Source organism: Nipponia nippon, unplaced genomic scaffold (assembly GCF_047370975.1).
Source record: "Nipponia nippon isolate SJK-2023a ecotype South Korea unplaced genomic scaffold, ASM4737097v1 scaffold_8, whole genome shotgun sequence".
NCBI classification, from domain to species: Eukaryota; Metazoa; Chordata; class Aves; order Pelecaniformes; family Threskiornithidae; genus Nipponia; species Nipponia nippon.
The window spans coordinates 44,572,787-44,587,735 of NW_028262402.1; the positions used below are offsets into that span (position 1 = coordinate 44,572,787).

The 14,949-nt window shown below is 38.4% G+C and overlaps 1 protein-coding gene across 16 annotated transcripts in view; it reads left to right on the forward strand.

The window, feature by feature from the left end:
• The window catches only part of PTPRD (protein tyrosine phosphatase receptor type D), a 1,305,401-nt gene that overhangs the window by 1,005,325 nt on the left and 285,127 nt on the right, over positions 1–14,949 (forward strand). For all 16 annotated transcript variants that reach the window (XM_087741431.1, XM_087741446.1, XM_087741430.1 and 13 more), the window contains one exon: positions 6,157–6,324. In XM_087741431.1, coding sequence (XP_087597557.1) covers positions 6,240–6,324 — 85 coding nt within the window. In that variant the 5' untranslated portion in view covers positions 6,157–6,239. The remainder of the gene's footprint in view (positions 1–6,156; positions 6,325–14,949) is intronic.

The following is a 14,949-nucleotide window of genomic DNA, read 5'->3' on the forward strand; positions in this document are numbered from 1 at the left end:
GCTCTCATATCTTCACATTTCTGTATTCTGAAATTTTTAAGTTACTGGGTTTTTTCCATGTGGCTCCCTACATCTGCTATGACTTCTTTTTTGTCTGTGTTCAAGTGTCTTCCAAGAGCTCTTTCCTGCTGTGCTAAATTTCTGTGTTGCGTTATCAAGCATTGACAGGCACGTGGAGGCATGGAAAAGCAAGCAGATGAATAAAATTAGTATTTCCTTTTTTTTTTTTTTTTTGGTTCTAAGATTTGCCTTCAGGTAAGCATTTTCTATAACTTTAAGTGTCTTGGAGCAGGGACTATCTCCTCTTGAGTACTGTGTTAGCACCTAAAAGATTATTTTTGGTACTAAAGTAAACAGACTGCAGGGAAGTAGTTCAGTGTTCAGATATTTCATTCACCCAGTGTCGCGAATGAGCGGTTAGGTTGCTTAAATAATCACTGTCAAAGGTATTTGCAAATAGTCATTTTAATAGAAATTTATAAAAGGGTGATTTAACAAAGTTCAATGGCAAGGTTCACTCTATTACTTATTAAATGAATGGAATATATGTAAAGAGAGAAAAAGAGAGAGAAGGGAAGACCGAGATAGAAGGAAATACAAGGGGGGTAAAGGAGGCCCTCCCATTGAGTCACGAGGTTCAGAATGGACCCCCTTGCTTTCTAAACTCCTTCTCAGAGAGGAGCCTAGGTGCGGCGGGATCCAATCCTAATCTCAGACTTGGTCAATGGTTTATGGCTAAGGATTATATGTGTTTAGCAGCAACCTAAGGTTTGTTCACAGTAAGGAGAGAATCACAAGAATTTAGCAGTAACTGATCATTGGTTACTCTAGCATCTACAAAGTAATTAAATGAGGTTTACTACAATATTTGTATCAATTCTCACACACACACACACACAATCACTCAATAGGCCTAATAAAGGTACCTCTTAAAATTCCTCACAAGTTTGGTACGCGTAGATAAAGGTACCTGTTAAAAATTACCCTCGAGTTCAGTGAAATACTTCAAATGATTGTCTCAGTGGGTGAAGGTTGAGCCTCAAGGAGTGAAGGGTGCTGGAGATCAGCCCAGGTCCTGTTGCCTGGCCTCTGTATGCAAACTTAAGAGGTCACAGCCCTGAGAGCCATCCCACTCGGAGGGAGATACTGGCGCAGCCCGCTGTGGTCCAGGAGAGCTCAAAGGGTCTCCTGTGGCACTGCTGTTTATAGGGTTGTGAGATAATTGACTTTAGGCATCAGTCAGTTTCCATTCTGGCCACAGCTCCGTTCGGTAATTGCTGAGTTCTCATTAACCTCAGCAAGGCAGGTACGATCCTCCCGTACCTATCTGCCTGAGTTACAATCCACAATGATATGTCCCCAGGCTGTCAAGGCGTGACTGATGATGCCAGGTGAGATCAAGGCATTCTTGTTCCCCAGCTCAGCCATGCAAGAGTGCCTGGTACAACCAAGGGGCACCTGATCGCCAGGCTCATTGCTCAAAGGCCAAGCCTTGACAAGAGTCCCTGTGATCGTAAGGTAGTCCAGAGGAGGCAGGGGGGATGCACCACCACACCCAGTTGATCCTTTTGAGAATAATTGATACATGTGCCCATGCCCAGGTGCTATCATCTTCCATGCCCCAGCTGAGGAGAATTCTTTGGCAGTGTCTCTGCATTGAACACTCGGGGGGGCTGGACATCTCCACTTTTACTGATCTTATTGATAGGTACCACCTATCAGGGAAAATCTGTCCTCTTACCTACATACGTGCTAATGATAGATATATTAGCACATATGTAAGTAAGGATAGTTCCACCCTTTGTTGTTTACTTCTGTATTAACAATTTGTTTGTCTGGGGAAAGAGACCAAAATAGCTGTTGTGGAAGAAATTATTCATACATGGCTCTTTTAGAGATGTTGTAAGAGTCATTTTTGAGTATTTAATACAGCAGTTACACAGTACTTATCCTAAAATAAAAACAGCTTTTGTTAAAGCTTCACAAAGAGAGATTTTTTTGAATAACTGTTGATCTATCTCCCGGTAGCTATTATGATCAGTTTTCTACCAAGGAGAAGCCCCATCTTTCCGCACTGGTTCAGTGTGAATGTTGTAACAGGGGCTGCTAAGAGAGTACCTCACTTTGGATTCATTCTGCAAGACAAATGTTGGCTCTCTGAGAAAGAAGCTAGTGTCAGCTGGTGCTGCAAATGCTGTTTTTGTTTTCACTGTCTCTGGTACCACACTCTGGATTTAACACACCATTGTCAGGAGGAAATAGAAAAGGGAAGAAACTACTTCATTTAAGAATTAATAATAAATTAGATTAACATTTTACTTTGGAATTATGAAGGCACCTTGATTTAGAAATTAATACTTATTTGATAATCGCATTTAGTCCTTGTAAGGAATTGCATCTCCATGCTAGTTTTCACAAATTAAGCTAAGCGTAGACCTACATACTAGATGATTATCAGTCTCAAGATTGGTACAGTTGTCAATAGCAGGGTCCCTGGCTGAAGCTATGTTTTTTTGTAGGTAAAGCTGAGGCAGACTTGTGTGGAGAACCTTGACCGCACCTGATTGTCTCTTGGCTTGCTTCTCCCTAGTGTTATCAGCCCATCATCTGCATGCCTCTGCTAACAGAATATCTTCAACTCACTTGAAAGAAAAAGGACCCACCCACCATCTTTATTCAATTGCTTCTGTTTACTTGACATAAAATAATAGAAGTTAGCTATGGAGGCATAAGCAGGTGAAGAGAGAAAACAACAGGCAAAGGGTCACCTGGAAACCTTAGAGTGTTCATTAGGTTATCTAAAGCCATAACACTCGGAAGCAGCAAAGAAAGGAAGTACTGAGGGCTTTTGTTTTTATGATCTGAGTGGTAATGAATATCACCTTCAAAGCAGAGACAATGTGTGCAGTATTCCTAAGTGCCTGTATGTGCATTTAGAGTGGGAAAATGGAATGAGGTTTTTAACAACAAAAAAAACCAAACTGCTCCTTTTTCTTCTCAACCTTTTCTTTGTCAGGTTTTGTGATCCATGCCTTCATTTGCAGACAGCTTGTAGAGCATAAATGCATATTCACATATCAGGTTCATTTTCAAAATTATGGTTTTTCCCCCAGGCAGATAATAATATTTTTTCTGTTAGATACCACATTTAATATCTTGGTGGGTGTGTTTGGAATGTGTGAAAATAATCTCCAGTGTCCTGTAAAAAAGCAGTTCTATAAAACAAGCACCTTTGTGGTCACCTTTTTGTCCCTCCTCTGCTCCCCTTATTAATTATATCAGCATGGTTTCCTCTCCACTTCTCCCCCTGCTGAAGGAAGCAGTTTATGGTTCAGACACAAATCTTAGTACCCATCACATTTCTGACATTCACCTTCACACGTCAGCTAGTGTGCTTGCCTGCCAATAGAAAGATAAAGTTTTGTCCACAAGTGAGCTTCATGGAATCATAGAATGCTTTGGGATGGAAGGGACCTTTAAAGGTCATCTAGTCCAACCCCCCTGCAATGGGCAGTGACATCTACAACTAGATCCGGTTACTCAGAGCCCCATCCAGCCTGTCCTTGAATTTTTCCAGGGATGGGGCATCTACCACCTCTCTGGGCAACCCGTTCCAGTGTTTCACCACCCTCATCGTGAAAAATTTTTTCCCTGTGTTTAGTCTAAATCTATCTTCCTTTAGTTTAAAACCATTACCCCTTGTCCTGTCACAGCAGACCTTGCTAAAAAGACTATCCCCATCTTTCTTATAGGCCCCCCCTTAAGTATTGAAAGGCTGCAATAAGGTCTCCCTGGAGCCTTTTTTCTCCAGGCTGAACAACCCCAGCTCTTTCAGCCTTTCCTCATAGCAGAGGTGTTCCATCCCTCTGATCATTTTTGTGGCCCTCCTCTGGACCCTCTCCAACAGGTCCATGTCCTTCCTGTGCGGAGGACCCCAGAGCTGGACACAGTACTCCATGCTGACTGGGCCTGACCACCTGGTTGTCCTGTACATGCCATGTGATGGCACTCAGGATGATCTGCTCCATAACATTCCCCAGCACCGAGGTCAGACTGACAGGCCTGTGGTTCCCCAGATCCTCTTTCTGGCCTCTCTTGTAGATGCACGCCACATTTGCTAACCTCCGGTCAACGGGGACCTCCCAGTTAGCCAGGACTGCTGGTAAATGGTGGAAAGTGGCTTGGTGAGCACTTCTACCATCTCCCTCAGTACCCTTGGGTGGATCCCATCTGAGCCCATAGACTTGTGCATGTCTAAGTGGTGTAGCAGGTTGCTAACCATTTCCCCTTGGATTATGGGGGTTTCATTGTGCTCCCCATCTCAGCTCAGGGGGCTGTGTACCCCAAGAACAATTGATCTGACTATTAAAGACTGAGGCAAAGAAGGCATTAAGTACCTCAGCCTTTTCCTCATCCTTTGTCATTATGTTTCCCCCCACAACCAGTAAAGGATGGAGATTCTCCTTAGCTCTCCCTTTTGTTGCTAATGTATTTGTAGAAACATTTTTTATTGTCTTTTACTGCAGTAGCCAGATTAAGTTCTAGTTGTGCTTTGGCCCTTCTAATTTTCTCCCTGCATAACCTCACAACATCTTTGTAGTCCTCCTGAGTTGCCTGCCCCTTCTTCCAAAGGTGGTAAACTCTCTTTTTCTGAGTTTGAGCCAAAGCTCTCTGTTCAGGCAGGCCGGTCTTCTTTCTCTCCAGCTCATCTTCCTTTGGAGATAGTTCAGGGCTCCCTTGTAACTCCTGTGGCCTAGAAGAAGCAAAATGAAAATCACTTCTTCCTTGAAAGGATATTTCATACATCTCCATCTTTGTGATAGCACTGGAATCATTATGTAGCAGTTGGCTCTGATACGCTTGCGCAGATGCAAATTGAGTCCAACAGGAGTGATGTGGCATGGACTTTTTTGTCATCTGAAATGCTGGCATGAAGATGGTAGCGATGAAAGGGGGGAGTTGGTGCCTTCATCACTTTGCCTATGAAGATTTCATAGGTTTGTATTTTTTATGGCAGTAGCTGATTCAAAAGATAATTTTACAAAAGAGATTCATAACAGCCGTTCTAACAGCTGCTCACGTCTTTTCTTCCTTGAGTAGATTCTTTGAGCAATCGCACTGTACTGTAAAATGGGCTCTTTATACCACCCACAAATCTGTAAGATCTATCTAGTGGAATAATAATTAGTATAATTTTTCTCTACCCTTTTGGTTTTTATCTTCACTGCATGGAAACCACTCATGCATGGTAATGAAAAAGATATAGTATCAAACTTGCCAAAGTTTATATGTTGCAGACCCTTTGAAAAGTAAGATTACATTTCAGTGTTTTTTTAGTGGCAACATCAGGCTATTTAGGAAATATCTAGTATTTCCTGTGAGAGGGAAAAATATTTTTATATTCCTTAATTTCTGTTATTGCTCAGGTGTGGTAAATTTGGACAAGAATGAGACACTGCTTTTTTAAGTTAGGTACTTGAGCTATAGTGCTCCCAGTGTGTCATATTCAATTACGCATTGTAATAAATGAGGTTGATTGAATTGGAATCTCAGCCCTTTATTCTATGCTGGATTTCTGTTTTTCTGTTAGGCATAATTCAGATATGTACAGGAAATCACAACAGGAATTTTAACCTTTGAGAGTTGTTGAACTATGCAATATGCTAGCATTTGATGTCTAGCTTTAAGAACACCTCACAAAGCAGATTTTGCTGTGTTATTACCAGATGCCAGGGCATCAGCTCCCAGTATGCTGCTTGCATGTGGACTTTTTATTCTGGATATTGAATCCACTTTGATTCCTTTCTTGCAACATGAGTATTCCAGTGATGTGTTATACTTCATTAACAATGACAGTTCTTGTGATTCAGAAGCTGCTGTTGAATACAACAAAAGATCCAGGGTTTGACAAATGCTTGATTATAGAAAAGGTGCACTGAGAAATATGTTGGAACAGTGCTAACATATACTGTACCTTGAATCTTCTGCTATATGCCAGTAGCCTGAAATGAATCATGTTTCCTTTTCTTTCTCCCTTACCCTTTTTGTCTTTTAAAATTATTTTGCCTCAAATGGTGAATGCTTAGAAAAAAAAAACAGAAAATCTCTACCTTATTCTTCTAACTGTATTTTTCTTTTTTTTTATATGTTCCGCAGGCTCTGAAAATACTTCATCTGAAATTTTAGACCGGACAGACTCGCAGTGGCTTCTAAGCCAGTGAGAACAAGGCTGCCAAAGCATGCTGGTGCCAAGCTGCCGAATGATGCACGTAGTCAGGCCGATGGTGGTGCTCCTGTGCTTGCTACTCTACACTGATGCTGAAAGTAAGCTGATTATTCATTTGTGCTTAGGTCTTGGCCATTGTGAACACTTTTGTTTTCAGCTGGTGGTTACTAAGGGTCTCAGAATGAGTCTCCTTTTGATTAATTCTTAAAACACTGTGAGGTCCTCTTTAGATCACAGCTAGTATTTGAAAAGGATTATTTATGCAACTCCCTTACTATTTTTCTTCTTAATGCCCGTTTTCTTAAGCAACTAATGGTTCCCACTCAGATGGTGGAGACCATTGCCGCAAAGTTACATAGTAAAAGCAAAGACCAACCTTGCTTACCAGACATTGGTCAAATCCCTTGAAGACATCTGTCATTCTTTGAATATTTCTTTCTTAACTTTGTTTTTTTTTTTTTTTTTTAAAAAAAAGACACTGCCCCCCAATTAATATCCAGTCCAATTAAAATTCCAGGCCCTTTGTGATTGCCACAACAGCTGTTCTAATGTATTATTTCCAACAGCTGTCACAGACTACAGTGTCCAAACAAATCAAGCAGAACTGACAACTTAGAGGATGGCCTAAATGTGTGACAATTCAGTAAAGAAAGGCACCTATGTTTATTTGTACCAAGGGGAAACTGTTGGATTTTGGTCAATTAGTTTACCTATTAATGGGAAGATAATATCTTCTTTTTAATTAGGAAATCATTAGGTCTGCCTTGTTTACATGTGTTCCTTCTCCCAGCTGTCCTGTGGCTTCTTGCAGAAGTAATGTGCAAATGAGAAAACCCATTTGCTTTCCACCTGTTGACCTGCAGGTTTACTACAAGCTGATGGTTACGTTCTCTACAAGCTGACTGTTAACATTCACTTGATTGAGGAATATTTTCCTATTGAATCTTCCTGACTTTGTGCAGCTATATAACCAGTCAGTAACTTTGTTCCAGCTCTCACTTTTGAAGACTTCTGTGTTTTTTCATATGGCTGTGTAAAACAAAGGAGCAGTTGAATTAAGTAGGAACACACAAGAATAAAAACAGTGTCAGCAAGGTTGGATAAATCAGTTCTCAGTGAACGCATATTGAAGACTTCCTTATGCCTCCACTTATCACCTGTCCTCCAGGTATACTAAATTACAACAATAAAAGCGATAAAAAATCTTTCCACTTCCATGTGTAATACAACTTCCTTCTTTTAACTGTAGCTCAAAAAAAAAAAAAAAAAAAGACAAAACATATATGTTTGTTGAGTACTGACAGCTGAGATTCTTTGGCCCCTTTCCAGGTAGATAATGACCAGCTGGGATGATTGTGTCTAAGGTGAAGCCAAGGACATTTTAACACTTTAGCCAGCAAATAATTAATTGGGAAGTGGGCCCATATGTTGGATGTTTCTGCAGTTGTAGTATACAACCTATTTTAAAAGTAAATTCTGTGCTTAGCCAACATAGACTTTTAGAATCTGGTATACCTTTTCTGCTTCAGATAATGGAATGTCCTGTGGGGGAGTAGTGAATGATTTTTTGGTTTTGGTAACCCCAATTGGGTATCAATTTGCAAAATGACAGTGAAACCGCAGAAGCTCCTTTGTTAGTCCTGTACTCATGAGAGAAAGGTATAGTTTCTGTAACCATGTTACGTTAAAGAGAAGGTTCCCTCTTCTCTGTGGGGAAGAGGGATAGTTTCTTTTGAAGATTAGCATGGAGTTTATTTCAAAATTGGCTGGTGTCCCAGTACAGTTTTTAAGGGAGTTCTCAGATTTGGTTTTCCAAAACCTCTGTATTCCACTTATGATTCTTTTTTATTTTAAATAACATGAAACAAAATAGCAGTCGGCTATTAGCCTTTGCTGGCTAGGGCTAGGAGGACTTCGTGGTGTTGCTAAAATCTATGGAGTGTCACATGCAGAATAAAGGTGGTGAGATGCACAAAAATAATTTTTTGTGGGAGTTACTCTCAGTGGAACCATCCTGGACAATAAGATGCAGTCTTAAAAGAAACTAAGAAAGAGTAAAAATGCTGTATTAATAAATATTAATATTAATTAATATTGGATAAGTAGTGTCTTCAAAGACAGATTCTTAATAATCATTCTTTACAGGACTAGTGTACTATCTTGACTGGAGAACAAAGCAAAGGTCTCTTCAAGATAACAGATTAATAACTTGGTTTTTTTCTATTCGTTTTAGACAATGGTTTATACCATACTGTTGTATTATGTGATCATTAATAGTTCCATGTGGTTATGTTAATAGATAATATGTCAGAAGTGCTGTTAATGTAAGCTGGAAATACCCCACCCTAAATACCACTGATCACCTTTTACACATGGACAAATCAGCTGAGTTTTGTGCTGGGGGAACTCACATAAACTAATCCTTTATGATTTTGTATATTTGTCTTTGTAATTAGTATGTATTACTAGGCAGAGTTACAAGAGTAGAGGGTAGCCAAACAAAGATACATGAGGTTATCTTCTTGGAGGGATTTATAATGTTGCAATATCATCTATGGTTATTATTTAGTATCTGTTGCATCTTCTTGTTATTAGCCAATAGGAGAAAGAAAATCACAATTTAAAAATACTTACAAATAAAAAAAAATAGGAAAATTTTAAAAAAGTTAAAAGATTAGAAAGATTCAACTAAGAAAAAGTTGATAAATACTGCTAGAATTTTGGAACTAAAATATAATGGAATAATAATTTCATTAACTATTTTTTTCTTTAAAAGAAAGAGAAATGCTTTAAGACAAACTCATTTGTGCTATGTACTAGCCAAGATTTTATGTCAGTCTCTGTTAAGACATTCCAGAATAGAGAATAAGCAGACAATTATGCTAAGAAGTGATAGACTACGTATCTCTGTTTTTACTGGTTTTGTATTTTCTTAAAGAGAGAGTTGAGCTGGACAATATAACTTTCTAAAAAGAGAAGTGCAGTTTCTCACCTGATCCTTTAAAAATACTGTTGACTTGTTTAGAATTTTGAAAGCTCTATTTCTGTTGGTCTTTCCTGGTTTTTTGTTTTTAAGAGTTTTTGCCATGTGGGTAGTGGTACTGCGAAATGCAGGAAGTGAGTGAACTCTTATGTATACTAGGTGAATGTGAAATGATCACTTTAAATAGGCTTTTATCTAATCTGTCTAGCTCTTATTTTATGGGAAAAGCTTCTCTGTTGACATTGCCTTCATGTTCTACGTACTACTAATAAAAGGTGTGACTGAGAAATTGTATGAGTGACCACAATTTGTATAAATTAACATAATCCTTTTTTTGCAAGGTGAACTTTACAGTTGAAACCGATTTTTCAGCTTCATACATCCTTTCCTGCATTCCTTTTCTTTCCAAGGAATTACAGAAAGTACTGGATTTGAAAGGAGAGAGAAAAATATAATCCAGGATTTCGTTCACTTACACTGACTTGGTTTAAATTTCAACTAAAAGGTTGTGATACACCTAACAAACCAGAGGCTAGATATCAATACAATGTCTCCCATATTCTAGTCAGATTTGATGACTTCATTCCCTTTACAATATAGTGCTTAAAATCATACAGCATATTCCTTTGTCTCTTAATCTATGAGATTAAAGAGACTATGATTGTCAAGTAATTAATATGCATAGGCTCTTAAATTGCATAAATATTTACATATGTCTATTAAAATGGTACACATTACATGTTATATGGTATGAGTGAAATTGTGTGCCATATATGTTTTTATATGGCTCCACATAATATTGCATTAATGCTGGGAGTTGTAAATTAATGTTTTTCTGTTTTACGAATGTAAAAGAGGAGCTCTTTGAGAGTCACGGTAACATTTTACTCTTACACACTGTACTTTGTTTGTTTGGAAGATATGCTGAATTTCCACAGACATAGTTATTTTATGGGCTGGGTGGGAGATAGCACAGGATCAGTGAGCCTTCTGCGTGCAGACACACAGGAATATGTGTTGTCTTGCATGATGCATGATTAGCTTTTCTCCTGGATTTCCTGAGGACTTGAAAAAAAGCTCCTGCTGGGCTGGTGTTGGTCTGCCTTCCACTCTTGCAGATACTACTCCTGTTTGTGTAGATCTTTGTAAAAGGATCCCAGACCCTACTGTTGTCCAGGGCTCTTCTTGAACTTCTTCACAAGCAGTTGGCAGGACTACATTATTTTCTTTTAGTGGGGAGAGGACAGAGAAGGTGAGACAAAGGGGACAAAATTTTTGTCTTTTTTTCTCTGTCACCATGGAAAGGCCATGCCTTCCTTTTTTTTTCATCATTTTTCTGTTGGTAGCACCAAAGTACTACAGAAGAGAAGAGATATCCTGACATTGCCACTGCATTGTATTCTTGTCAGAGTAATTGCAAATGGAAAAGGAACTCATGCTTTTCTGGTCTCATTGTGAAATCACTATGAGTGGGATCCAAGTAGCAAACCTGCTTCATAGATTTGAAGAGGTTCCCAGCGGTAGTCCTTAGTACTTCTTTTCTGTTTACATACTACCTTCATAACTGAGGGAGGGAATGAGACATCTTTGTTTCTCTCCATCATTGTGAAAGACCCCAAACTCTGAAATGTGTTGGCATGGGCTGATAAACTCTCCTGTGTCCACGTTTCAAAGGGATACAGGATGGAAAGGCCAAAAAAACCTTCCCTGGTGGACTGGATGAGTGCACCATGCCCCTTATGTGTACAACCAAGATTTGATTCTTACTGTTAATCCAGAAACTAAGCTTATGCTTGACTGAGCAAAGTAAGCAAAATTGAAAGGTGGCAAAATTACCTTTGCTCTTTTACCTTTTATTGTTAGTAAAATGAAGTGTTACTTGTAAGTATAAGAAGTGAAAAATCTCGAGGAATATGATTTTTTTTTTGTTGCCTCCATTTATGTTTGGTATTTGTAACTTCTATGCACACTGTGAGAGGATGCTACAGAATTCGCTGAAGAAAGATGGTGTTCATTTAGCCTTCTTGTTTGTAGAAGGTTAATCTGCTAATTCACAATATTTATCATTGGCTGCCTTGTTCTCAATGGTGTAGATGGCAACTGTGGTAAGGCAATACTTCTCCACATCTACTGAGAAATTAGCAGTATCACATTGTTTATCATAAGGAAAGTACTATTTTTTCCATGTTTCCTAAATGAACTGGCAGAATAGTAACTACCTAGAAGCTTTCTGCAGGTTCATCTCTTTGATGACAAGAAGCATACATGTTTCAGAGACTCTTATGTAACAGATTTCAAGCTATAGAATATGGTATACTATTATCCCTTCCTGACCTCTGTAATGATGAGGTGTCAAGTTAATCACTGAGCTCAAAGAGATATATAAAACATAAAATGCTTTTAAAATGGTTGTTCCTGGTCTTTCCTAGTATCCTAGTTTTTGAAATTCAAGAATTTAATTTGTATTAATAGAATCAAATAATTTTCTGCAGATATTCTGCATCCTGCTTTTTAATAATTAAAACAATTCTCACAGCACACGTCCTGTTCCTTCTCCACCCTGAGAAAGGGCTGGTCACTACCGTTTCCAAATACTCTGCTGCATTCCAGTCATTTGGTCTGTTTAATTCTTTTCATTCATTCTTGGCTACATAGCTTCTGCTCTCACATTTTTCATTTGCTGCTTCTTTTGAGATGCTGTTTTATAAGAGAAGCCACAATTCTTTCTTCATTCAGTAGAAGTGGTTGCAGCTGACTGTAAAAAGGCAAAGAGAAATACTAACCATAAACAATACATTTATTGTATATTGCTTCCATTCCCAATTGTTTGAAATGTGAATAATGCTTAGTTTGCTCTGGCTCCTGATGCATATGTGTCAGTTAGCATCATGGTGTCTAATAGAAAAGTCTTCATGATCTTCTCTAGACCAGGATCAGGAAGGGCTAAAACTTAGTGCTGACAGGACAGTGATTACTTTTAAGAAATGTTGGGGTGATTGAGACAAGTTCTTGTTTAAATAGTATCCAAAGACGGTAGTTTAGTATTGGTGAAATACAAACATAAGGTGGCTATTTTTCCTTTATTTTTTTTTCTTGTTCCATTTGGTTCCTTCCTTTTGTTTTTTAAAGAACACCTGTTTTTTTCTCTGCTAATACCATTCTTCCCCTTTAAATTTTTTTATGTTCTTTGACAAGCTGAAACACATTCATGCAGTCCACATTGAAGTTCTTGTTTCTAAGCACTTGTCTACAACACTAGACTAACGTAAATAAATCTTCTGAAGTAATTATCTTACAGAAATTAATTATCTTGTAGTAAGTCTTTCAACTGGACATACATGGTTTACACTAAAAAAAAAACTATTCCAGAATATCTTCATAAACCCTATATGCAGCAAGACCAACATGGAAATTATTTGCTTTTTTGTATGTGTGCCTTTGGTAACTAGGACTAAACTTCTGTCATGTTAGATTTAGATTGAAACTCTGACATCTTTAAAAAGATCATTTCAATTACTGCTTTCAATTATGGCCAGTAGCAAGAGCTGTGAAATCCAAAGATAAAATCTTCCTGTACTGTATTGGTAATGTTTTCAGTATCATTTCTCTTTATATCTTAATGCTGATAGCATCAGTTTTGTGTAAGATATACCCCTTTGTTTACATTGGTGTTTCTCGTAATAATGGTGATGTATGCAAGAGGGTTTAAATATGGACTGCCTTTTCCGAGAAAAATAGCTTTCAATTTTGTTTTATATTATTTTTTTCAGGAATTTTTATATGCTCTCTACAGTTCAACCCTAGGACATTTTCCAGTTGATTTTATGAAAATTGATATATAGAATTACGAGAGTAATTTTATATTGCACTTGTTAAATATCATTTTAAAATATGTCAAGTAAATCACCCATCAGTTCTCAAAAGTTTTAATCTTAGAGGACAGTTAGTTATACGAAACCATTCTAGATGTATTCACTTTGCTCTGCAGCAAAGTGAAGGCTTTGGAATATATGTGATAGTTGAGATGGAAAATCAGGGGAAGAGAAAACACTATGTGACCATTCCAAACATATTGACTTAGTCACAGAAACTACAGATAATATGGATGTTTGCATAAAGTAGGATTTTTCAAACCTTTATTTTTCAAGTCCTTACATTAAAGCAGATTTAAATAATGTAATTCCCAGAGTAGCCATAATTACCACCATATCTGCTTAACTTGCTTTGAATTATCAAGTATTAACAGCAAACTTGAGAGCTGCTTGAGGAATATAGTTTCCCAATTCACATAATTTTTAAGAAGGTGTTTGGGTTATCTCAAAGTCTGCACATAACAAAATATTTCAAAATTTAACATGAACAAAAGATTTCTGTGTATTTTGAAAAGTGTAGATTCAGAATTAAATATAGTTTACCAGGGCTTTGAACTACAGAATACACTGAAGAGCAACTGCAGAATGATTCTCCTGAACATTTTTGTAAGTTTATCTCTGCAACTTTGAAGATCTCTTCCATGTCTCTTTCACAGTTGCTGTTAACTGAGGTAGTTGCAGGCCCCTACCTCCGAAAACCAGAGCACTGAACAGGGCTGTCTCACAAGCTTCAGAGTTCTGAGAAGCCTTCAAGCCCTGGCAACATTGCCTGTGGCTGACTGTAGAGGCAGTGAAGTCTACCCAAGTATGAAAGCCCTGCATCTTTTATATTTTCTGGAGCGTATATAAAACCAGAGTCAGGAAATCCAGGGTCTCCAGTCTTTCCAGGCACCAAGAAATCTAGATAAGGGAGCTATATTTTAATGGTCCAACAGCGTTGGACAAAACCACATTATTTAGATTAATGTCAACTGTTAACAGAAAGTGTTTCTGGGGAAACTTCAGTATGGGTAACTATCTCACTGTGCATTTCCCTGCAGCATCAATAATGACTACTGCCAGATAAGGGAATGTCGGTCATTAATATTCCCTTGTCAGAACTGGCAGGGAATTCCAACGTGTCTGTGTTTGCTAGATTGCTTAAGAACATTTCTACATACTTTGAAAGTTTACTAGAAGTACATATCATAGTCTTAATATAGGAGCAAAAGAAAGGAGAAAGCAATATAGGAATTTTAGATTTTTTTTAGGTTATATTCACACGGCACAATAACTGCTGTGGTGGAAAAGATATAGGAAGATCACCGTTCATTTTTGTTTCCACCCTGTCTTTCAGGAAACCACCTGCCCCCGAAATTACTGATGTATAGGATCTTTCTGTGTTAAATAGTGTCTGCCTGAAACTGTATTTATTCAAAATAGTTAAGCAAATAATTTTTAATTTAATCATAGAATCATAGAATCGTCAAGGTTGGAAAAGACCCTTAAGATCATCGAGTCCAACTGTCAACCTAGCACTGCCAAGTCCATCTATACCATGTCTTCAAGCACCACATCTATCTGTTCTTTAAATACCTCCAGGGATGGAGACTCAACCACTTCACTGCGCAGCCTGTTCCAGTGCTTGACCACCCTCTTGGTGAAGAAGTTTTTCCTAATATCTAACCTAAACCTCCCCTGGTGCAGCTTGAGGCTGTTTCCTCTCGTCCTATCACTCGTTACTAGGGAGAAGAGACCGACCCCCACCTCGCTACAGCCTACTTTCAGGTAGTTGTAGAGAGCAATAAGGTCTCCCCTCAGCCTCCTCTTCTCCAGGCTAAACAGCCCCAGCTCCCTCAGCCGCTCCTTATAAGACATGTGCTCTAGAC